The 24,406-nt window shown below is 44.8% G+C and overlaps 1 protein-coding gene across 2 annotated transcripts in view; it reads left to right on the forward strand.

Annotated features, from left to right (window-relative positions):
• The first annotated feature begins 1,491 nt into the window (after window positions 1–1,491).
• The window catches only part of Ccdc69 (coiled-coil domain containing 69), a 42,985-nt gene continuing 20,070 nt past the window's right edge, over window positions 1,492–24,406 (forward strand). The window contains exons 1-4 of one of the 2 annotated variants that reach the window (XM_076856421.2): window positions 1,492–1,567; window positions 1,617–1,676; window positions 21,255–21,324; window positions 23,752–23,864. In XM_076856421.2, the coding sequence (XP_076712536.1) occupies window positions 1,629–1,676; window positions 21,255–21,324; window positions 23,752–23,864 (231 nt within the window). In that variant the 5' untranslated portion in view covers window positions 1,492–1,567; window positions 1,617–1,628. Of the gene's footprint in view, window positions 1,677–21,254; window positions 21,325–23,751; window positions 23,865–24,406 lie in introns of both variants that reach the window. The other variant, XM_076856420.2, reaches the window with a different exon arrangement.

The raw sequence follows: 24,406 nt of genomic DNA on the forward strand, positions 1-24,406 counted from the left end.
CACTTTTTATTTATTCATTTATTTTTAATTTTGAGACAGGGTCTCATTAAATTGCAGAAGCTGGCCTAAAACGTGAGATCCTCCTGTCTGAGCCTCCTGTATCATTGAGATTACAGGTGTGTGCCACAAGATCCCTAACCAGCATTCTTATTTAACCACACTTCTTTTCTTGGATATTTAAATAGTGTGGGGTTGGTTGGTTGGTTGGTTGGTTTGAAACCCTGAGTACCCTTTCAATAAACATTGTTAATTGAAGTAGACACTCTTTCCTTGTTTCCTGTTAAGCACATCCGTCAGCAAGGGGTTCTCAAACTTCAGCCTGGGTCAGAATCATCCCCCGGGAGGGGATGGGCAGGTCCAGGGTGGGCCTGAGAATTGGTGATGCCTTGGGAGGTGTGAAACAATGTGAACCACCACCCGTGTTGCCTGTTTTCTTCATTTGCTTTCTTGTAATGGTTTGTGTCGGTTTGTTTTGTTTTGCTTGCTACCAGGGATGAAACCCAGGGAGTCTCAACCACTGAGCCCCACATCCCCAGCCTTTTTTATTTTTTATTTTGAGACAGGGTCTCACTAAGTTGCTCAGGGACTCACTAAGTTGCTGAGGCTGGCTTTGAACTTGCAATCCTCCTGCCTGAGCTTCCTGAGCTGCTGGCAGTTGATTTTATACTCTGTAGAGGGAGAAAGTCTTTTGAGGGTGCATATTCTTCTTCTATTCAGGATTCTAAGTCCCTTTCATCTGTCCATCTTTTCAAAAGTTGGGAGGCCTAATTTTCTAATATACACAGATATATATACACACACAGTGATTTTCAAAACTGGTATCTTTTTCCTGCCTTGCTCTCCCAGAAACCTTGACTAGTAATAAAGTGAGAAACGATAAAATTTGTTTTGCTAGACACTGACGTTTCATGTTCATTATTGCATCACGTCTGACCTATGATGGGCAGAGTAACATGTAACAATGCTTTGCAAGCTGGAAAAAGCTATCACCCAGCAGCAAGGAGGCATTACAATTTAGCTCAGTATCATCATTTATATGTACGAAAGTGGTTCGAAGATTCGGATCCGGGTTCGGGAGAAGGTTCTAACTGGGCTGTGCTGCTTAGCTTAATCACCATACGCAACTCACTTTTCATCTCTCACTTTGCATTTTCCTCACCTGTACAATTGAGGAAATAATATCTTCGTTGCAAGACATTTTTATGCCAAGGAATAAACATAATATGTGTAAAACTCTTGGTCACAAACTGCCCTGGATATATGGTTATCTGTTGTGTTTACCAAGTAATTGTTAAAATTGTTTATTCCGTAGTCCTAACTCAGCCGAGGGCCAGAAAAAAAAGTATCCATTTCCCCTGTACAGATCCGTTCTGCCCTAACCTGAGGTTCCCGTCATTTAGAGAGATTCTGGTCACCTGCCTCCTGCGCGCAGCAGAGGCCCTGCTCTTCGGGTATTTACGGCGCGCGGTCGCCCCAGCTCAAGCTCAAGTCTGCGCTTCCAGGTTCAGTTTCAGGGTTGAGCCGGCAGCCCTAGTCGGCGGGCGTGGAGCGGGCAGCCGTGCCCGGACCCCGGGGTCCTCTGGGGGCCCCGGAGTGGGGAGGCGGCGTCCGGGAGCCCCCGGAGGAGGATGGGCTGCGGACGTAGCAAACTGAGCTGCTGCACAGCCCGCAAAAAGGTAAAGGGCGCGGGCGGAGAAGTTTGCCTTCCGAGGGGCGGGGGGTGCGGAACCGCTCCGCCGCGGGGGACTCTGCGCCCCGGCTCCCTCGGGTCCGCGGGGCACGCCGGAGAACGCGGAGAGGCCGTGCGGAGACCGGGGAGGCTCTGCCCGGAGGAGCCAGCTCTCCGAACCGGCCCGGGCTGAGCCGCCCCGAGCTGCGGAGTTTACAAACACGGCCCCCGGGCCCCGGGAACTGCAGCGGACTCCCGCCGACTCGGGTGTGTGGGTGGGAATGTCTGGTGTCTGTGGCAGGTGTCCTCTCCCTTCGATCTGGGGCTGCTCACTGTGTGGCTATGGACCAGAGGCTGGACCTCTCTGAGCCTTCGGATTTCCCACCCGTTTAGAGTCAGATGATCTCTAGGTCCACTGCCCGGAGTGGTCCACGGACTTGCAGCATCGGCATCATCCCGGACCTGTTAGAAATGCAGGATCTCAGGGCTTTGCCCAGAGGTGCTTCAACTAACCAGTCGGTTAACGAGCCGCCCAGGGGGTTACTACCCACTTTAGAGGCTGAGGAGCGCTGGTCTAGGGCCTCTCGCAGGCCCTGGAGCCGGTGCATGTGGGCTGCCCTTGGGGTAGGTGGGAGGGGCCAAAGAGGGAGGGGATCTACCGCTTTTTGCAGCCCTGTCCTCCCTTCCTGTCCCTCCCCCAAGGGGCCTGGAGCTGGGTTAGGGCTCAGGGGACTCTACTCAGGTTTCTTGCAGTGGGACCAGCTGCCCCTTGGGGTCTAACAAGCCCGGAAGGTCAGAGCCTGGAGCTAGAAGGACAATGTCCTCAGTGGACAACAGGAGGCACTGAGAAAGAAAGGAGGATCCCCAAGTTCTGGCCCCTTTCCCTCCTGCTAACTGTCCCAATCCCCCCAGCCCCGTGGGAATAGACGGTCCCTAAGCTTTTCCATCAGTCCCCCTTGAGACCCTGAGAAGCCCCCAACTGTGGCAATATTTAATGATTTTGCAACGAACTTTAATCCTCTCTCTTCTGTTCTGCTTGTGCCTAGCTTTCCTGCCTGTCAGGTGCTCAGGACTGTCCCCAAGCTACACGATTCTCTTCCCTGCTCTGCACCTAGTCCAGGGAGACAAGTTCTGGTGCCAAATATAATGCCTTCTGGTTTTTCTTGCTTCACGTCTATTCTCAGATCAAAAACATCTCCAATCTCTGACCCAAAAACCCTTGCAGTTCTTCCTGGTTAAAGACTAAGGGAAGGGGCTTGATTGAGGTCACAGAGCGACATAAAGCAAAACCCAGACATCCACCTGGCCCCGTGTTTTTATTCCTTTCTTTCTTTTTCTTTTTTTTTTTTTTTTTTTTTTTTTTATTTGTACTGGGGTTGAACCCAGGGGCACTTTACCACTGAACTACATCTCCAGCCCTTTTTATTTCTTTATTTTGAGGCAGGGTCTCATGAAGTTTCTAAGACTGGCCTCAAACTTGGAATCCTCCTGCCCCAGCCTCCAGAGTCACTGGGATTACAGGGGTGTGACACTGCATTCAGCTAGTCCAATGTCTATTCTTTCTTTCTGATAATGGGGATTGAACCCACAGGCACTTTTCACTAAGCCACATCCCCAGTTCTTTTTAAATTATTTTTTTAAAATTTTGATACAGGGTCTTGCTAAGTTGCTGAGGCTGGCCTTGAATTGGGATCCTCCTGCCTCAGTCTTCGGAGCCACTGGAATCACAGACCTACACTAATGTGCCTGGCTTAGCTCGGTGTTTATTTTCACGCTCCCCTGCACTTCCAGTGACTTCTTGATGGCTACAAAGTTCTTTGTCACAAAAGACCCTCAGAAGGGCCTGCTGTGGCGTCCCTGCCTCAGCAGCCCCAGGTCCCTGTCCCTGTGCAGTTTGCTGAGTTCTGTGGCCCGTGGTGCCTGATGCCAGGACTTATGGACTGGTTTTATTTAAAGTTCATGGCTGTTTCCATCTGTAGCTTGTGCTCTTGCCTAATTTCTCACTCATGTGTCAACCCCTGGCTGAGCTCCCAAGTCCATCCGCAGCAGGCTATCAGCCCATTGCAGGGAGGGGGACTTCAAGGATGAGATGCTCAAAACTGAACTCAGACTACAGAAGGGCCAGGTCACGATAATAATGACTCACCCTGAGTGGTACCTCTCAGAGAACATTCACATCCTGCCCAGGCTCCCAAAAGCCCTGGCAGCTGGGCCAAGCTGTGGGATGAACCTTTCCCACTTTACTGTTGAGGAAACTGAGACTCGGTGAGGAGCGGTGTATCCAAAGTCAGAAAGCCAGCTGGGAGCGAAACTGAACAGTTGAGCCCAGGCTGGCCTCAAACTTGCCATCCTCCTGCCTCAGCCTCACAAGTCACTGGGATTACAAGCGCACACCACCTTTGAGGGCTTAAACCTTTCTTCTTGGCCAGAGATCGTTGCTTACATGGTCACTTCCCTCTGGAGAACTAGGGAGAAGGCCAGGCAGTGGGGAGAGGCCAGGGAAGCAAACCTCTGTGGGTTTACTTGGGGGGTGATACGGAGTGGGAGGAATTTCCCTCCCAAGAGGATACAGGCCTCCTTTGAGCAGCAGGACGAGTGGATGTGGGCTGGGAGGCAGCTAGTGGCCCACCCCCAGTGTGTGCCACTAAGGTATCCAGTCAGGATGGAATTCTCCACTCCCCAGGGCTCTGACTACCTCACCACAGCCCCAAGCAGGGCCTCTGAGGCTCTCCCCACTGCTACCAAAACCAGCCTCAGGCAACAGGTAGGTACTCGGCCTGTCAGTTCTGCAGAGAACATTCCTGATCCCTTCCATGTAGCAGGCCAGGTGAGAGGGAAAGAGAAAAGAAATGACCCTGAAGAGACTGGCAACTGGCATAGGCATCAGTAATTCTGAAATGGACCTACAGACCCTAAGGGTACAGGCTTAAGACCTGAGTTCACATTATTATTAATTATTATTATTATTATTTAATTTGGCAAACCTTTGTGTGTCAGCCACACCGGATTCTGGGTGAGGTGCTAGTTCAGTCCTAGCTTCAGGTGATCTGGATCTTGGCAATGACTTGGCTCCTCCATGCCTCGGTGTCTTCATCTGTAAGACAGGCATGATGTTCACCCCTGGGTTACAGGAAGAGTCTGTGAAAGAATGCATGGACAGTCCCCTGGTGGCCAGACTTGGCAGGTGGTGGACACTTGAAAGGTAGTGAGGCACAGACATAAAGTTAGACTTTAACGGAATCACTGCCTGGATTGTATCCAAGGAAAGCAAACAGGGGTGTGGGAGACCTTATTCTTGGACAGGCACAGGAGATGCAGCCCAAAGTCAGGCCATCTGTTGTCAAGGTGCATGGGAAGCAGCCTGTTCTCTGTTGTTCTAGAAGGCAGGACTGTGGCTAGTTGGGGATGGGGGTGCTACTTCTTGTGAGGAAGAAGTGGCCAAAAAAAGACCTCAAAAGGTAGTGAGTTCCCCATCATTGGAGGGGGTTCAAGCAGAGGTCACATGACATTTTGGAAAGCCTAGGACTTGTAAATATTAAGATTCTTCTTCAGAAATATAATTGTTCTGATTATTGTGCTTAAAGGCAAAATTTTTAAATTCAAAAAATTATCAAACTTACACATTACCAGGCTTGGTGGTGCCACAGCAGTTTATACCTGTAATCTCGCCTAATCCAGAGGCTGAGGCAGGAGGATGGCAACTTCAAAGTTAGCCCAAGCAACATAGTGAGACCCTGTCTCAAAAAGAAAATAAAGAGCTGGGGTTGTAGCTCAGTGGTAGAGCACTCATCTAGCACAAGCGAGGCACTGGGTTCAATCCTCAGCACCATGTAAAAATTAAATAAAAAAGATATTGTGTCCACCAATAAATTAAAAATATATGTTAAAAAGAAAAGAAAAAGGGCTGGGGCTGTAGTTCAGTGGAGACGCTTGCCTAGCACATTTTCTTAGCCCTGGGGTTCGATCTTCAGCATTGAAGAAGGAAAAAAAAAGACAAAACTTTTTTTTAATTGCTTCTAACCTTACCACAAGGAGATAGCCACTGTGTACATTTCAGTGTCATTCTTTCTACTATCTTTCCTAAGTATATAATATGCATGAGTGTGAATATTTTATAAAAGTGGAAATGTGTGATTATCTTCTAGTTACTTAGTATTCTTGGGCAGCATTTCCCATGTTAAACAGTCCATGGAAAATGATGTTTTTTAAGTGGCTACCTGCGGTGCTCAGGCTGTTCCCCAGCTTGGTTAGCCCATTTGGTTGTTTATACTCTCCACTCCTACCTCTGAGCATCCTTGTGTTTTCTTCCTAACCTGGGACTAGAGTGACTCTGGGGTCAGGGAAAATCACTGTACTGATGGCATCTTGGCTGGGTTTTGGAGATGAGTAGGGGTGAGACCGTCATGGTGGGGCAAGGATATGTGGGAGGGTGTCCTAGGCAGAAGGAATATAGGAGCAGGCCCTTGACACCCCATCAGTAGGGATGGGCGAATCTGAACTTTTAGCTGGGTTTGCCAAGCGGGGGACAGTCAGGGACTATGGGAGGAGGCTGCCTGTTCAGTCATGCAGAGGCAGTGAGCCCCAACTATTATGAACACAGTGGCATGTGCATGACCTCTGAGCTAGTAGTTTTTGCCCAACCCAGAAAAATGCCCACAGTGAGGCTAGGGCTGGGGCTCAGTGGCAGAGCACTTGCCCAGCATGTGCAAGGCACTGGGTTCGATTCTCAGCACCACATATAAATAAATGAATAAAATAAAGGTCCATCAGCATCTAAAATTTTTTTTTAAATGCCCCCAAATCATGCCAGCTAAAGCCAATAAAGGCTTCCTTACACATGGTACTCTGAAAGATAGGAGGTTTCGGCCATATGTCTGTGTTATAAGGGGACACCTTATAAATGCATTAGGAAAATTCCTAACTCTGATCATCTTTGAGACACAACCATTGGTGACATACATTTTGCACACTTATTTTCTCAGTGCTGAAGATTGGACCATGGTAGAAAAATACCTTGCCACTGACCTATACCCTCAGCCCAACATGTTTTTATTTTTATTTTTGGTACTAGGAGTTGAGCCCAGGGGTACTCTACCCTGAGCTACATCATCAGCCCTTTTTTATATTGGATTTTGAAGTGGTTTTTATTAAGTTGCCCAGGCTGGCCTTGAATTTGCAATCTTCCTGCCTCAGCCTCCCGAGCAGCTATGATTACAGGGGTGTGCCATTGCACCTGGCTTCCTCCTGCTACCACCCTGATCTGGGCTCCTGAAGAACAGAGGGTGGTATGAAGGGATCCGCACCCAGGCCCTCCCAAGCAAGGGCCCCTCCTTTCCTGTCCTCCAGAGGAGCCTTCTCCATGACAGGAGCTGACAGCTGCGTGTGTCATGGCCAGCCCCTGCCTTGCCCAGAGCAAGGGAGCTTGACAGGTTGATAGAGGGTGAGATAACAAGATGACCTCACTCTGTCTCTTCTTCCCCATCTGTGGCATGACAAAACCATAAGGGCTCTTACAGTCCCCATTGCCCAACACCATGCCACACAGAGGAGGAAACAGAAGCCCAGAGAGGGGAGGGTGCTCACCCAAGGTCACAGAGCAAGCAAGTGACAAGCCAGTGTTTGGACTCTGGGTGCCTAGTTTGCCATTGGGTTGGGGAGAGAGATGGCTATATGGCACTGTATCTGGGCCTTCAGCCTGTCTCTGCCCTGCCCTGCCCGCCCCCAGCCCAGCCACTGATACTATTTTCTCTCCAGTTCCTTCAGGGTCCCTCTGATGGCAGGGTTGACCCAGATGCAGAAATGGCATTGAGTACTTTTGCCACCCAGGCCCCCTGTGGTGACCAGACCTGGCAGACCCCTGGGAGACTGGTATAGGACAAGAAAAGGTGAATTTGAAGAGGAAGAAAATAAATATCTTATATTGGAAGGCCTTTCTGTAGGCCTCAGCATCCGGGAAGTGAGGCCCTGATTGAAGGCCTTCCCAGTTCCTATCTCTGCCTGCCGCGGTCTGGGGGTGGCACAGGAGCAACAGTTCTTTCCTCCCCTGAGGCCTAGTTCACTACTCTGTCAGATAGGAGCTCCGGAGACCACATCCGTCCTGTGCTTGTGATTTTTCTGGGGGCCCTGGGGACCCCAGCTGGCCCTTCTAACTTTAAGTTGGTTGTATAGTCACCTAGGATCACGCCCTCAGCAAGCCATGGGTGATGTTGACCACATACTGGAGAAAGTAAAGGGACCCAACTAAACCTTTAGTGACCCTGGGAGTGCGGAAATGAAATCAAACTCAGGCATTACTGTGGCAATATATTTCTGCCCATCTTAGAGATGTAGAAACTAAGGCTTGTATTTATGGTGTTCTTCCAACCGAATCTCTCTAATTTGGTTGTGAATGGCTGAAATTTCTCAATAGCTCTCAACAGTTTAAACCCCACCCTTCCTCCCCCAAAGGCCCTGGAGGGGGCCTCTTGGGCCTCCACCCCCACCCCCTTCCTGCTTCTACCCTGAGCCAATGGGCTCTGCCTACAGCTGCTCAGATCTGAAACTAATGATGCTGGGGCCCCACCCAGAACAGAGTCCAGCCGCCAGGAAGGCTGCTCTGACACTGTGGAGGACTCTGTGACCTGAGTCCCTGGAGACTGGGGATCACCTCTGCCCTTCAGGCCCAGCTATTTGGATAAATCTGGTATATATGTGCCTGGGAGAAATGGAAGTGAGTGGCTCCTGGCTCAGCTGTGAATCTGGGTTCTCCTCAGGACTTTGTTCCCTGCTTTGTGGCCTCTGGCCAGGTATCTGCCCAGCCCCACCTGTAGGCCTTAGATTTTCCATCTGAAAAAAAAAAAAAAAAGAAGTGGGTATTGAGATAAACCACCTCCAAGGTCCCTTCCCGCCCTTTTTTTCCTGGTCTCCTATAACCCTTCTTCAACTAAGATACGTGGCATAGAATTATGTGATCAAGGAGAGCCAGGACAGTGGTACATGGGACAAAGGAGGAGCCAGATGGAAGTCTTCAGGGCCGTTTGGATACTGAATTCTCCAATCAGGATGCAAAGCACTTGATCAGAAATACACAAAAGCCTCAAAGGCCCCCAAAAGGACGGGCCTCTTTGAAGCATGGAGTGGTGGTTCTGAAAGAAGGGCTAGGCCACCTGTCTGCAGGAAGGCTGTGGCCTCCCAGACCTCCCAAGGGAGGGAGTAGCTTCTATCCAAATTACTTCTGCTTGATTCAGTCTTGCCTTACAAGGATCAAAATTTGGGGGGGGGGGAATTGAGACTACCCCAAAGGCTTGAGCATTGTGCCCACTCACCCCAAAATGCCGCCTCCTGAATAGCACTCAGCAGAGTACTCTGAGGCTCTGGTGACACTGGTGGTCTTTATGTACCACCTACTGTAGCTGACCGCTTTGTGTTTACCAGAGGGCCTTACTTGCTGAACATCAGGCACACTTTATAGAATTCCAGACAGTTAGGGTGGAATATCCTCAAAGATCACTCAATCCAACCTGAAAAATAATTCTCTCCTTTCCAAATTCTTCTTGCATGTGCCTAGTGACAGAGGGCTCATTCTACCACCGTACCCCACCCTCCAATGAGGCAACCTTGTTAGAGGGACAGTTTTGCAATTTTTCTATGGAACTGAAACTTTTCCTTGAAACCTCTGGTGCTTATCCACAGTTCTGAAATCTGAGGCTGTAAAGGGTACACGAGCAGCTTCTGTCCATGACAGTTCTGCTGAGGTGAAGAGAGCAGTCAAGGTTTTTGTTTTAATTATTTTTGTGTGTTTTTTGCCTTTTTGTTTTGTTTTGTTCATTCATTTGTAGTACTGGGGCCTCACACATACCAGGCAAACTCTCTACCATTGAGATGGAGCCCCAGTCTTTTTTTTTTTTTCTTACATACATGACAATAATGGAATGTGTTACATTCATAATTATCCATTCACAGCATAATTTTTCATAACTATGTATATAAAATATGTTCACGCCAAATTATGCCATTATATATGACTCTCTTATTGATTTTTTTTTTGCATTAGAATTCTTAATACACCTTTATACCACAATTTATCATATCCTGTTTGTATATACGGTATGTTGACACCAAATTCCCATCTTCATACATGTATTTTGTATAATGATGACCGTCTCCTTCCACCATCCTTGCTATTCCCCTTCTCCCTCCCTTTCCCTCCCATCCCCCAGTCGTTTTTTGAAGTTTTATTTTGAGATAAGTTCTCACTAAATTGCCCAGGCTGGCCTCAACTTTGCAATCCTCCTGCCTCAGCCTCCTAAGTACCTGGGATTACCAGTGTGCACCACAGTGCCCAGTTTCTTACCTGCTCTTGAAGCTGACTGACTACTGTTCTGTTATAGGCCTCTCCTGTGATTTGGTTTTGAGTCTCCTTCCACATCCTATCAGGTTTTTTCCTTGGTGTGGGCGGGGAGGGGAGACCCCTCTCAACTGGTCCATTTCCCCTCCATAATGTGAGCCTATTCTAAGAGGTCTTACCAGGCCCATTCTGAGCTTGTTGGTCTTCTTCCCTGCTCTGGGCGCTGCCCGGTCATTCTGCCTGATTCCTTGTCTGCTTTGGACAGTTGCACCCTGCTACAGACCAGAATTCCTCCATGAGAGGGCCCTGGTCTGCTCCACAAGCAGCTGGACTCAGAGCCATGTGTGTACCTAGGTCCAGGGGCTTTCTATCAGTCATCTTAGGAGAAAGGCTGAGGAAACCCTGACCTCACAGATAGGGAAACTGAGGTCTGAAGAAGGCAAATAACTTATTTAAGTCACACAGGCAAACTAGAACCAGATCCCCTGGGCTGCCTCCATCCAGGGTTCTCCCCCTGCCAGCTGCCTCCTCTGCAGCTCTCTTGCTCCTAGGTTTCCGATGACTCAGGAAGCGGCCATCCATCTTCAGAGCTCAGCCCGGATGCCCTACCCTAGTCCCCAGCCTCCCCACCCACCCCACTTTGGAAATTCTCCTGTCCCCCTCACAGCTCCAGTCCTCTCCCACCACAGAGTACACTCTGCTCCTCTGAGGAGGAAGTGGCCTGGTCCCCAACCTGGGGGTTTTTCCACTCAGTAGTTGCTTAGTGAGTTCGATTTAGTTCAGGGCCATTTGTCCCCAGGCTTTTGAGAGCTTCAGAATCACCTGGATAGATTCCCAGCATGCACATGTCCCCTTGGATTCCACTGGTCTAGATCTGGGGCTGGGGATCACATGAAGCAGTGGTTCTCATCCAGGTCTTCCAAAGACCACATTCCTGGGCTGCGGCTGTAGCTCAGTGGCAGAGCACTTGCCTAGCATCCGTGAGGCACTGGGTTCAATCCTCAGCAGCACCATATACAAATAAATAAAATAAAAAGTTTTGTTTTTTTTTTTTTAAAAAAAAGGACTACATTCCTGGAAATTCTATTCCAGGCATTATACCAGATACTGGGCAAAACCAAAGTGGACTTCAAAAGTGATCCCCATCCTCAAGCAGCCCCTTGGCAGACAGGAGAAACAGACTGCCAACCAGGTGTAGGTCTCTTGCGGGAGCCTGGACTGACCCAGCCCTCAGGAAGGCCAAGAGAGAGCCCAGAAGCCTGAAAAAGAGTTGGTGTGTGTCATGGTGGGATGGATGGTCCTGAGCAGTTTGAAATGTCTTTTACACATGGATGTATGTGTTGGTCCAGGAGTTCCACAGGTAGCCCTGAGTTGTTTGGATTTGGTTTTGACCTAACAAATTCTCCAATGATTGTAAGTAAAGGATAATGTAATATTCCATGCTGACAAAGTTGTAATGAAATTGGCTGACTGGTTTGTCATTTGTGGGTGAGTGGAGTGGTAGACTCTAAAGGGTAGAGCTGGTAATATTAGATATGTACAAAATTTTATTTACCTTGTGTGTGTGTGTGTTGGGGATTGAACTAGGTTTACCACTGAGCTGCATCCCTGGCCCTAGACAAAATTTTATTAATGAGTATGTTCATGAAAGCATAATTTGCAAATTAAAAGTGGAAGTAATCTACTCAACAGTAGATTAAATGACTAAATTTATCCATAAAGATACTCTACTTGAGTTATTAATTTAATGCATTTGCTGCAGTTTGATCAGAAGAGAGATTTAGATGTGGTGTAAGGAGACGGCAAGGTTGAAATGCATACCTGTGCTTGCAGGCACTTGCTGCAGATTCAACAAGGGATGGGGAGGGGAACTGTCTTGTTGGTTCTAGGAAGTATGCATAGGAGATCAGAAATCCTTCACTTTTTTCTTTCATTTTTCTTCTCTTTTTTTAATTTGCTTTTTGTAGCCCCAAGAACCCATGTTCACCTTTTCTTTTTTTCTTTTTCCACTTGTCAGCCGATGCCCAGACCAAAACTCAGGCTCAGGAATGAGACTGTGATACAAACCCATTGCAAGCTCTAGATTGTGACAGGTTGATAGCACGTCTTTTGAAATTGGTGGCCTAGAACTATGCCGGCTCACACATACCACCTACAGTCCAGCATAGTTTATTCTGTCCAGATCTCAAGTACCAGGATAGAATTGTCATAGACTTTTCAGACCCACTTCAGCCATGCTGGAGATAGGGCTGGGGATGTAGCTCAGTTGGTAGAGTGCTTGTCTCGCATGCACAAGGCCCTGGGTTCGATCCCCAGCACCACACACACACACACACACACACACACACAAAAAAAAAAGTCACAGAAACCCTGGAGCTGCCAGGTTAGTGCCAGAGGAGTTTGGGTTGAGGTCAGTGTGAAGAGGCACCAGAACATGAGTTGGGAGCAGCTTTGGCAGCAGAAGGCTGAGCTAGAGAGGTGAAGACCTAAATATAGAGCTCCCCTGTCCAGTGTGGAGACAGCTGGTGTGGTCATTACCTCCAGCCCAGAGACTCAAGAGTTCACAGTCAAGGCCTGGGCATTAACACTTCCCAGGATCTTATGTGATCCAAAACTGAAAGACCCAGTAAGAAATCCCTCCATCTCAATCAAATACCTGTTAGCTTTTTTTATTTCACTGATTTTACTTTCTTTGTGTTGATTTGACATGCCCCACCCCACACACACACTCTTTGACATTGCATACCTTAATCCAATTTTACACATATTTTTTCTTTACTGTTGTAAATTGTTAATTGGACTTATTCACTGTATTATTGTTCTCTTTTTTTTCTTTCCCTCATTTTTCTTTTTCTGACTCCCTTCCCTCCCACATCCCTGTTTTGCTTAAACATATAAAATATTAATTGGATTTGTTCACTCTTTTTCTCCTTCCTCTTTCCCATACTCTCTCCTCCTTTTTTCTTTATTTGATGTCTCTTTTTCTCTTTCTCCTTACTCCTCCCCCAGTTTTTTGAATGCAGAATGTGCTAATTGGATTTATTCATTCTTTTTCTTCTTTCTCTTTTTGGTTCTCTCTCCCTTTTTTTTCTTCTCCTGCCTCTCTTCCCTCCCTGACTCCCTGTGGGTTTTTTTTGTTGTTGTTATTGTTGTTGTTGTTGTTATTGTTTGTTTGTTTGCTTATATTTTTTCCTTTTCTGCTTCTTGTTTCTTATTTTCATGCTCTGTATAGTTTAATAAAAATTTTATTTTCTGTAAAAATATTTTTTTGGCCTTTGTGGAGTATTATTCTCCTTTCCACTTCTGAAATAGTGGAGTTATAGAGAACATTTTAAGTATGTTTATGGCTTATTAGTATATGATATGCTCTCACCATAGTTAGTTACAGGTGATCATCATCTCCTCTCATAGTACTGTGAACACCTTGAGTGGGTACTTTGACATGGACATATATATACCCCTGGCCCTAGACAGATAGTAAAGAGAAAGCAGTTCACTAAAATGACTCTCAGAGAAAGGGGAAGAGAAGGGTAGAATAACATAAAGGGAAGATCAGTGTAGAAGGAGCTCAAGAGGCAAGAGTGGAGAGATAGGCAAGGGGATGCCATGCAGAATGAATTCTAGAAAATCATGTTTTGTGCATATATAAATATACCACAGGGAGCCTCACCTTTATGCCCAGGTAGAAAGAGCCAATCAAATTAATAGATGAGCAAAAGGAAGTCTAGTAGAATAGAGAAAGGAGAATGGGAGAAGGGAGGGAAAAGGGGGTAAATTTGAACTGGAACCAAATTCCATTCATGTATGAGTTTATCAGGATGAGCCGAACTACTATGTATAACCATAAAGATCTAATAAAAAATAAAATTGAAAAAAGACCCTCACAGGGCTGAAGATGTAGCTCAGTAGTAGAGCACTTCCCTTGCAAGTAGGAGGCCCTGGGTTTCAGTGCTACCAGCAAAAAAATATTAAATTTGCCCCTTCTAGCAGATGGGCAAATATCAATATAGAAACACAAATAACATGAGAAAAAAGAAATTAAGATATATCTAATAGTCCATGACTCTCTAATGACTGAACTCATGAATATCAAAGAAGATGAAATGCTGGACCAAGAATTTTAAAAGATGTTTGTTAAAGTGATCAATGAATTAAAATAAAATCTAATGAACTAAGGGAGAAAATAAAAGATATGAAAAAGCATTTCAATTAAGAGAGGTATTTTGGAAAAGAACCAAACAAATCCTGGAAATGAAAAACTCAAATACAAAATTCAGTTTAAAGTCTAATCACTTGATAAGCTCAAGCAGAAGATACAATTCAAGCCGTGAAGGCAAAAATATGTGAATCTGAACATTCAGATGGCAATAAAGAAAAATAAGAAATCAAGATCAGTATATATAAGAACTCTGGGACATAATTAAGAGATCTAAGTTAAGGCTTATAGGTATTGAAAAAGGAGCAGATATACAGGCTAATGACATTGATAACCTATTCAGTGAAATAATAATAGAAAGTTCCCAAACCTGGGGAATGAGATGGACACTGTGGGGGCATTTACAATCTCAAATAGCCAGACCAGAAAAGAACCTCTCCAAAATGCCAAAACTGCCAAAATTTTAGAACAAAAAAAATTAAGCTATTAGAGACAAATACCAGGTCACTTAAAAGCAAACCAATCAGAATTAAAGCAGATTTCTCAACTGCTATCATTCAGGATGGCTCAGAACGATGTATTTTGAACAATGAAAGAAAATAACTGCCAACCTAGATTAGTAATTCAGCAAAGTTATCTTTCAGGATTGAAGTAGAAATAAAAACATTCCAAGACAAAGTAAAGGAATTCATGACTACTAAACCAGCATTACAGAAGATGCTTAACGCATTCCTACATACAGAATAAAAAGTTTAAAATAACCAGGAGATCTCAGAAAGGAATAAATATCATTAGAAGAGTAGATAGGCAAATGAGAATTAGGGTTGAACCAAACATTATAAGTAAAACAAAAAGTCAGGAAGTAATGCATAACTCCATAATCACACTGAATTTAATTGTTCTAAGTTATCCAATTAAATGATATACTTCTCAGACTAGATTTAAAAACATCCAAATATTGTTGCCTATAGGAAACACCTCATTGACAAAGATATGCACAGTCAGAAAGTAAAAGGATGGAAAATGATAGTCTATGCAAATGGGATCTTAAAGCAAGCAGGAGTAGCTACTCTCAAATTCAGCAAAGCAGAATTCAAGCCAAAGTTAGAAAAGAAAAAAAAAAAAAGTCACTACATATTGGTAAAGGGAACAATTCAACAAGAAGATATAATGACTGTAAATGTTTATTCCCTAATGTCAGTGTACCTAATTTCATAAAACAAGCACTATGCAATATAAAGGCTTAGATAGGATCTAGTACAATATTAGTGAGTAACTTCCATACACTTCTCTCACTGATAGGTCTTCCAGATATATAATTAACATAAGTACTACAGAGTTAAAACATACTATAGAGCAAATAGATGCAACAGACATCTACAGAATATTTCATCTTACAACAGTTGAATATACTTTTTTTTTCCAGCTCCTCATGGAACTTTTTCCAGAACAGATCATGTCATAGGCCATTGACCAGGTCTTGGCAAATACAAAAAAAAAATTAAAATAATTCCTTGTATCTTATCAGATCCTTAAAGGAATGACGTTAGAAATCAACAGCAAGAAAAACTACAGAAACTATACAAACACATGAAGATTGAATAGTACACTTTTAGATTATGAATGGTCATTGAAGAAATTGGGAGAAATTTAAAATTCTTAGAATCAAACAAAAATACAAATACAAGATACAAGAACCTATGGAATATAGCAAGGGCAGTTCTAAGAGGAAATCTTATGAGTGCCTATGTTAAAGATTAGATCTCAAATAAACAACCTAATAGTGCACCAAAGGTTCTTAGAAAACAAGAACAAACCAATTCCAAAACCAGTAGAAATAAAAAAATAATGAAGATTAGAGCTGAAATTAATGAAAAAAGACAATTTAAAAATACAAAGTTTTAATAAAATAAAGAGTTGGTTCTTTGAAAAGATAAACAAGATTGATAAACCCTTAATAAGAATAGCTAATAGAGAAGAGCCAAATTAATAAAATTAAAGGCAAAAAAGGGGGAATATTTCAAGAGATACCACTGAAATCGAAAAGTTTGAGGCCAGCCTGGGCAACTTAGTGATACCCTATCTCAAAATAAAACAAAAGGAAAGGTGTAGTTCAGTGGTAGAGTGATTCCCTAGCACACACAGGACCCTTGGTTCAAGCTCCAATACCACAGAAAAATAAAAATTAAATAACCATATTACTAAAAGTGATCCATAGATTCAATGCAATGCAGTCTTACTGATTACTAGTGATATTCTTCATAGAACTAGAAAACAACAGTCCTAAGATTCATATGGAAAGCAAAAGATATAAAAAGATATAGATAGCCAAAGCAATTCTGAGTAAAAAGAACAGTGCTAGAGGTATGACAACACCTTATTTCAAATTAAACTACAGAACTATAGTAATAAAAACATCAAGGTACTAGCATTAAAAAAAAAGACACATAGAATAGAAGTCACATCAATGGAATAGAATAGAAGTCACACCAACAAACTAACACAAATACAATCATCTGATTCCTTACAAATGTGCCAAAACATACATTGGAGAAAAGACAGCTCCTTAAATAAATGGTGCTGAGAAAAAGGAATATCCATATATAGAAAAATGAAACTAGATCCCTCTCTCTCACCCTGCACAAATGTCAACTCAGAATGGAGACCTAGGACAAAGACCAGAAACTTTGCAACTTCTAGAAGAAAACAGGGAAATATAGGCACAGGCAACAACTTCCTCAATAGAAACACCTATAACTTAGGTGTTATATGATGCCAGGAATTAATGGTATTAGCAGGATGGCATCAAGTGTAAAAGCTTCTGCACAACAAAGGAAATAATTAGCAGCATGAAGAGAGAGCCTGAAGAATGGAAGAAAATCTTTGCTAGAAACAACAGAGGATTAATATCCAGAATATATAAAGAACTCAAAAACTTAATATCAAAAGAACAAATAGCCCCAATTCAATAAATGGGAAAATGAACTAAAGAGACTCTTCTCAAAATAAGTATAAATGGCCACTAAATATATGAAAAAATGTTAGATACCTTTAGTTATAAGGGAAATACATATCAAAGCTACACTGAGATTCTGTCTCCAATCAGAATGCCAATCATCAAGAACACAAATAACAAAATGCCAGTGGGAATGAGGGAGAAAAAGAACCCTCATACATTGTTGGTGTGAATGTAAATGAGTATAACCACTATGGAAATCAGTATGGAGGCCCCTCAAAAAATAAAACCACCATATGGTCCAGCTATCACACTCCCTGGTATGTATTCAAAAGAATTAAAAACGGGCTGGGGATGTGGCTCAAGCAGTAACACACTCGCCTGGCATGCGCCGGGCGCTGGGTTCGGTCCTCAGCACTGCATAAAATTAAGATGTTGTGTCCACCGAAAACTGAAAGATAAATATTAAAAAAAATTCTCTCTCTCTCTCAAAAAAAAAAAATAATAATTAAAAACACTTACTTTAGAGACACATGCATTGCCATGTTTTTAGCAGTACAGTTCACAAGGACCACATTATGGATCCAGCCTAGGTGTTGTCAACAGATGCACCAGTAAAGAAAAGGTGGTATATATACACAATGGAGTTCCATTCAGCCATAAGGAAGGAATGAAATTTGTCATTTGCAGGGAAATGGGTGGAACTGGAGAGCACCATGCTAAGTGTAATAAGCCAGATTCAGAAAGACAAGAGTCATGTTTTCTCTCAAAAGTGGAAGCTAGAAAGAAAAAAAAAAAAAAGAGGGATCTTGTGAGAGCAGAAGGGAGACTATTAGGGCAGAGGAAAGGGATCCGGAGACGAGAGGAGGGGATGGCAAGGGGAAGTACCAGAGTGAAATTGGTCAAATTGTGTCATGTGCATATATGAATATGCCAGAATGAAACTCACTATTCTGTATAATTATTATGTACCAATAAAAAAATCGATAATTTACAGAATAGTCAAATCTGCGTAGTGAATGCACATAATATGTTTGAAAAAATAAGTTATAGAAAAGTAGATGTTAAATTCCAAAATTGAATATAGATACATAGGTAAAGAATAGATGCCACCCTTCTCTGGGATTATGTCTATGTAGCAAGATTTTTTTTTTTTTTTAAAGAGAGAGTGAGGAGAGAGAGAGAGAGAGAGAGAGAGAGGAGAGAGAGAGAGAATTTTAATATTTTATTTCTTAGTTTTTGGCAGACACAACATCTTTGTTTGTATGTGGTGCTGAGGATCGAACCCGGGCCGCACGCATGCCAGACGGGCGTGCTACCACTTGAGCCACATCCCCAGCCCGAAGATTTTTATTTTTATATTTTTCTGTATTTTCCATACTTTCTACAACAAATGATGTGTGTAAATATTTACATTTTAAGAAAAATTACAGGGGCAGTCAACTGGGGAAGGACTGTGATGAGCCTTGAATGTCATTCTGAGGGTGTTTTGCTGGGGAAGGTTTGCTCAGCCTCTGGGGGATTGGAGCACAGGTCCTCATACTGCCTGTGGCCTAGAAGCTGTTTGTGGGGAAGAGTTCTCCGCCATTCTGTGCTGGTTCTTATTTGAGAGAAGTTTCCTGAGTTTATGATCTTATTTCAGATAATACAATGGGAGACCTGGTGGCAGCCTAAGAGATGTGCCAAAGCTCTGTGTGATCTTTGTTCTTGCCATGTTTATCAGAACCTTTGGCTATATTTAGAATGTGCTAGATGATACAGGTGCATTATTTAATCGGATCCTACCACAACCTCATAAGGAAACTGAGACCTCGAGAAGGCAATGCAGTCACATGGTGCTGGGTTAGGATTGATTCCAGATCTGTCTGATTCTAGAATTCCAGCATTCTGAACCACTCTGCTCTGTGTTCTCTTAGGATTCTCACACCTGGCTTGAGTACTCACTTGGACACGGAAACACCAGGTGATAGTCTCTTCAGCCCCCACAGTCTTAGTTTCCTTGCTTATGATAAACTTTGCCTCCCAGTGCTGTTGAGAGGAGCCCAGATCAGACCCTTAGACCTCAAACCTGAGTTAAACTAGCAGACCTCCTCACCTCACTGCACAAAATGGGGAAGCAGATGCCTGGGGCAGGGGATGGGGAGGTGGTATTTGTCCTCATTTGTAGAAGAGCCAGGACTTGGATCCAGGCATTCCTCCCCCTGTAAAAAACACTCTCCAGGTTCAACATAAACAGTGGTGGCAACAGGGAAGGGACGGCCTCTGGACAACTCTTCTTCCAACCTAGGGTGGGGAGGCTGGCTCCTGTCACTTCCCCAGATTCCTGTGCTGACTGCCTCTCTGGCTGGTGCCTGGGCCAGCCTCTGCTTCCCCGGGAAGAGAGGGTGGAGTTTTCAGGGAGCTGCACAGTCAGACCCGCCCAACCAGAGCAGAGGAGGCAGCCAGGGCCTGGGGGAGGCGCGAGCCTAGCTCAGTGGGCCCTGCCTGGTATTAGGGGAGGAGCACACAGTCCTGGAAGCTTCCCCTTGATTACCATCCCTCCTCGGTCACAAGTATGCTTCCCCCCCACATACCACCCCCCACCCCCCAGCAGTGTTGCAGTGGGCCTGAGGTTCAGGAAATTTCTAATAATTTTTATTCTAATCTCTACCTTTTACAAATCTGTCACCATAGTTGAAAAATAATGTTCTTCTTTTATCGTGATCATTCACAATGGAATATTTCTGTTATGTTTTCATGGACTGCCTTTTAAAAGTGTTTCTTAAAACGGGGTCGAGAAGATCTCCCTCCCTTTTCTTTTTAGACTGTCTTGAAAAGCTACAATTGGGCTCACACACACCCCTCCGCCACCCCCATCTTGGTCCAGTGACCAGAGCCAGACCCTGACCAACTTTTCCCCTGTCTTGGCTGAAAGGAATGATTTAAAAGTGTGTGTGTGTGTGTGTGTGTGTGTGTGTGTGTGTGTGTGTAGAGAGAGAGAGAGAGAGAGAGAGAGAGAGATCTTAAGACAGCATCATTTCCCCTTCCCCTACCCTGGAAGAATCATTCTCAAGTTTCTCTTACTGTGTTTTGGAAGGTTAAAATGCCCTCCATTTTATAAAATGATAGTGACAATCTACAAATAATTTCTTTCAACATCCTTGCTTGCCAACCCCTGCCAACTCTCCCATTTAAAAACTGCTTGGATTAGGGTGGAGCTCAGTGGTAGAGTGCTTCCCTTTCATGTACAAGGCCCAGGGTTCCATCCTCAGTACTGGAAGAAAGAAAAAAAAAGACAGAAAAAAAAAAACCTCATTCGTGCCACCGGGGCCGCACTGGCACTGCAGTGTGGTGTAGAAAACCCTTTTGCATCAAGAACTTCTTGATCTCAGATTCAGCCTCCAATTTGCCAAGGGTGGCTAAAGTGTCTACTAGGTGAGGCTCAGACGCTGGGCCCTGCCAGCTGTCTCCTAAGCCACCTTGACCAAGTCCTAACCTCACTCAGTCTCGGCCTCTCGTTTTTAAATTGGTGATATTCATACCCATTATGTTCTAAAAATTAAGAGAGGATAGGCAAGACAGCACAGCATCCTGAGTATCATGTCTCACTCCCTCACAGCAAGGTAAGTGGGATGCTCCCCATTTCACAGTGGCAGAAGCAGCCCCTTTGGATGGAGAATAAGCACAGGGCGTGGGTTTCTGATGCTCTGCCTACCGTACCACGTCACTCTGAAGGGAACTTGGATAGAGGTTGAGGTGGCCACAGACCCTGAGAGGACTGGAAGTTTTAGGACACCTTAAGACAACAGCTAGGAAACGGTAACAGCCAAATCCCAGGAGAGGGAGGACATGGGCAAGGCTGTGCCTCAGGACAGCAGCAAGATCCAGGCTGCAAGAATGAGGGAAGGTCAACCAGCATCAACCAGCATTCTCAGAGAGGGCTGCCTGGGCAATGATGAGAAATCACACCCCAGAAACCCCTCCCGGGGCCAAGGGAGCACCACCTGAGGTTTGTGAGGAAGGAAGGCGCCTAAATGGACCAGGCATGGGCAGGGTCTACTGTAATTAGGGTCCTGTCCTGTCCCTGAAAGAATCTCACTGTAGTATCCATCCTCACATTGACCTCCCACTCAAGACCCTCACCACAGTGTCATCTCATTTCTTCCAGAGGCACCAAGAACCAGATCATCCACCCAAACCAGAACCACAAGAATTGGATCTCCTTAATAAGGACACAGGTGAGTCGGCAACCCCATAAATGCTCCCACTGACACTCATGAGGTATCTACCTTATAATCAACAAAGCCGATCAAGCTACTTAAATAGCCCATGAGATCCTTGGTAGGTGGTGTTAACAGGAGTATCCATCTAAAATCAGGGAGTGATAATCCTGATCTGTGTTTTCCTGTCCTTAATTGTTGGTACCACACCTAGCATGCTATGTGCATTTCTAGAAAATAGATTTTCAGAGAGATTCAGGTAAATTGGAGGGAATATAGTGGAGCAAAATTAGGCTGGTAAAGAATCTGGAAAATATGTCTTGTAAGGAACAGTTGAAGAAGCCCAGAACATTCCACCCTTAAAGAAAACAATAGTTTTCCCAGTTGTCAGAAGTGCCCTGATAGAGAAGAAAGATAAGCTTTGTTTAGTGTGAGCAGAGGTCAGCACTGAGCCTCGAGACTGTAACATCACGCACAACAAAATCAGCCCAGTGTCAAAGAATTGTTTGTGTGGTTGTTGGTTTAAAACCCTCAGAGCTACCTGGTAATCCGATGAGCTCCTCTGTCTCTGAGGTGTTAAATTACAGCGTGGAGGTTGTTGGTGATACTGTGGATGAAGTTTGAGTACCAGATACACCATTGGACCAGACTTCAGAGGTTCTATGATCTGACTCTATAAAAAATAGGCTGGAGAACATCAAAGATAGAGATTTGTGCACTCCCCATAAATGAATCAGAATCTTGGGGCTTGGAGCTGAAGAATCTTTAGTTTTTAGTAAGAATATTTTTTTAAACTAAGTTTCTCTCCAGCTGGGGCCTAAGATTGAGCTCATGGACCAACATTTGAGCCAGATGTTTCGAGGGAGTCTGGACTGTTTGACCTTGACCATAAATTTCAGCTAACCCCTGTCTGTCTGCTCATGGTCCTTGCGGCTCAGGTCTGTGGGTCACCAACTCCTCCTTCTGCCCTATTGGATGTGACCACAGCATTGGCTTCCCCCTGGTCCTCACATTTCTAGACCTGCGCTTTGCCAGACCCTGCCTATGAAGTTCTCAAAAAAAACGGTGCTGCCAGGCACAGTGTCACACACCTATAATTCCAGCAGCTCCGGAGGCTGAGGAAGATCGTGAGTTCAAAGCCAGCCTCAGCAACTGCAAGGCACTGAGCAACTCAGTGAGACCCCTATCCCTAAATAAAATACAAAAATAGAGCTGGGCATGTGGCTCAGTGGTCGGTTCCCCCTGAGTTCAATCCCTGGTACCCAAAAACAAAAAAAGCAGTGCTAATAATGTTAACACTGACAACTTCAAATGCTTGTCATGAGCACTGGTGGGCATTTAGGGAAAACATCTAATGAACAATAAATAGCATTCATTGAGCACCTCCAAAGGGCCTGGCATTACATTTTTGTGTGTACCAGCAGGCACAATGTGGTTGTAGTAGAAGCATTTGTGGTGCAATCAGATTTTGCAGGTTTGGACCCCTGCTTCCCTGAATGTGAACTGGCTGGTATTGGGCAAGCTGCATGATTTCCATATGTCTCAGTCTCCACTGTGTAAAGTGGGGACAATAATTGTATCCACTACATTGGTTGTCATGAGAATTAAGTGAGTCGTACCTGTGAGATGCTTGGGACAGGCTGGGTTTGGTCAGCTCTTGGGACTCCTTACCTGCTTTTATTATTTGGGTAGCCATTGTTTTATGACTTAACGATCTTATTGTTACCATTGTTATCCTGATTTCGTGTATTGGGTAGCTGAGGCAGGTGGGTGGGCTCTGCCTTAGGTCGTGGCCAGCCTGTTGGACTCCAAGTGGCATTGGCAGCACCTGTTTAGGAGTTTCCCTGAGCAAGGGTAGGCTTCCTGGTTATACCTCCTTCCTGCTCAAAACTGGTCCAACTGGGGAGATGCCAAAGGGGAGGGTCACACACTAAGATGCTCACAACCCCCAACAGGTAAACTGAATGACAAGGTAGCCCCTTACATTCATCCTAAGTAGGGAAAGCTGAAGAACAGGGCAGGCTGCAGAGCCACAAGCTAGCCAAAGGAAAGGACAGCTAACCTCAGCTCCAGCCCCCGACGGACATGAAGCCATGCATCGTCAGTTCTTTGGATTGTTCAGAGAAAACTGGAGACCAGTATTATAAGAAAAAGCTTCCCACTTATTAAATCTTGGCAACTACTGATTTTCTACTTTAGGTGTTAGTTGGAGCAAATGGAACACCTCTATGGGCCAAACTGTCCTGTGAGCTGTCATTATTATGGGGCAGATGACCACTGGCTGCTGCTTTGAAGGAGGGTCTCCAAAGCCAGGCATCTTGAGGGGCTGCTGTGACTCCACTCTTGAGGTGGAAACTCTGGTTCTCATCATTTTGCCCCAGCTTTCCACACCCGCCCTGCTGGTCCTGACTCTCTCTACTTTGTGTGGATTTTTTTTTTCTTCAGCTACAGCCACTGCTGTCCAGCCATGTTTATCTGAGGAGGCTAAGCAGCATCAGAAAGACATTACCAGAATTCTCCAGCAACACGAAGAGGAAAAGAAGAAATGGGCAGAACAGGTAAGTCCCAGGAACCCCAGCCCCACTCTTTCCTGCTCTAAATCCCAGGCCTACTTTTGGCATTTATCATTATAAGTGTCCTGTACTCTTTGCCAAGAAGGGAGTCCTCGATCGGCTGAATACATGTTTATTTCAGCCACTACATGGCAGGCACATTGGCTACGGCAGTCAGAGCAGGCAGCTGCATTCACGAAGCTGACCATTAATTTGATGAGTCAAAGTCATTGGTGCTGCTGGATTATTTGCCCCTCTAGAACCGCCTCATGGACAGAGTCACTGAACTAGCTCTAGTCAATGAGTTGTGAAAGGATAAACCAGGCTGAGCATTTAACTCTGGGTTCAAAACCCTTGAGGTCTTTCTGTTTGACTAGTGGGAGGGACTGGCATTGTTTGAAATTGTGGCTCTCCATGGACCTGATTCTTTGATGCTGATCCCTGGATAGCAGAGCTCTGGACCACCCAACATGGACAGAGACATGTGAGAAGTCAACCTTTTCTTTTCATCAGTTATGACTTCACCCTGGTTTGTTATGGCAGCGTAA

This window comes from Callospermophilus lateralis, chromosome 5 (assembly GCF_048772815.1).
Source record: "Callospermophilus lateralis isolate mCalLat2 chromosome 5, mCalLat2.hap1, whole genome shotgun sequence".
NCBI lineage: Eukaryota > Metazoa > Chordata > Mammalia > Rodentia > Sciuridae > Callospermophilus > Callospermophilus lateralis.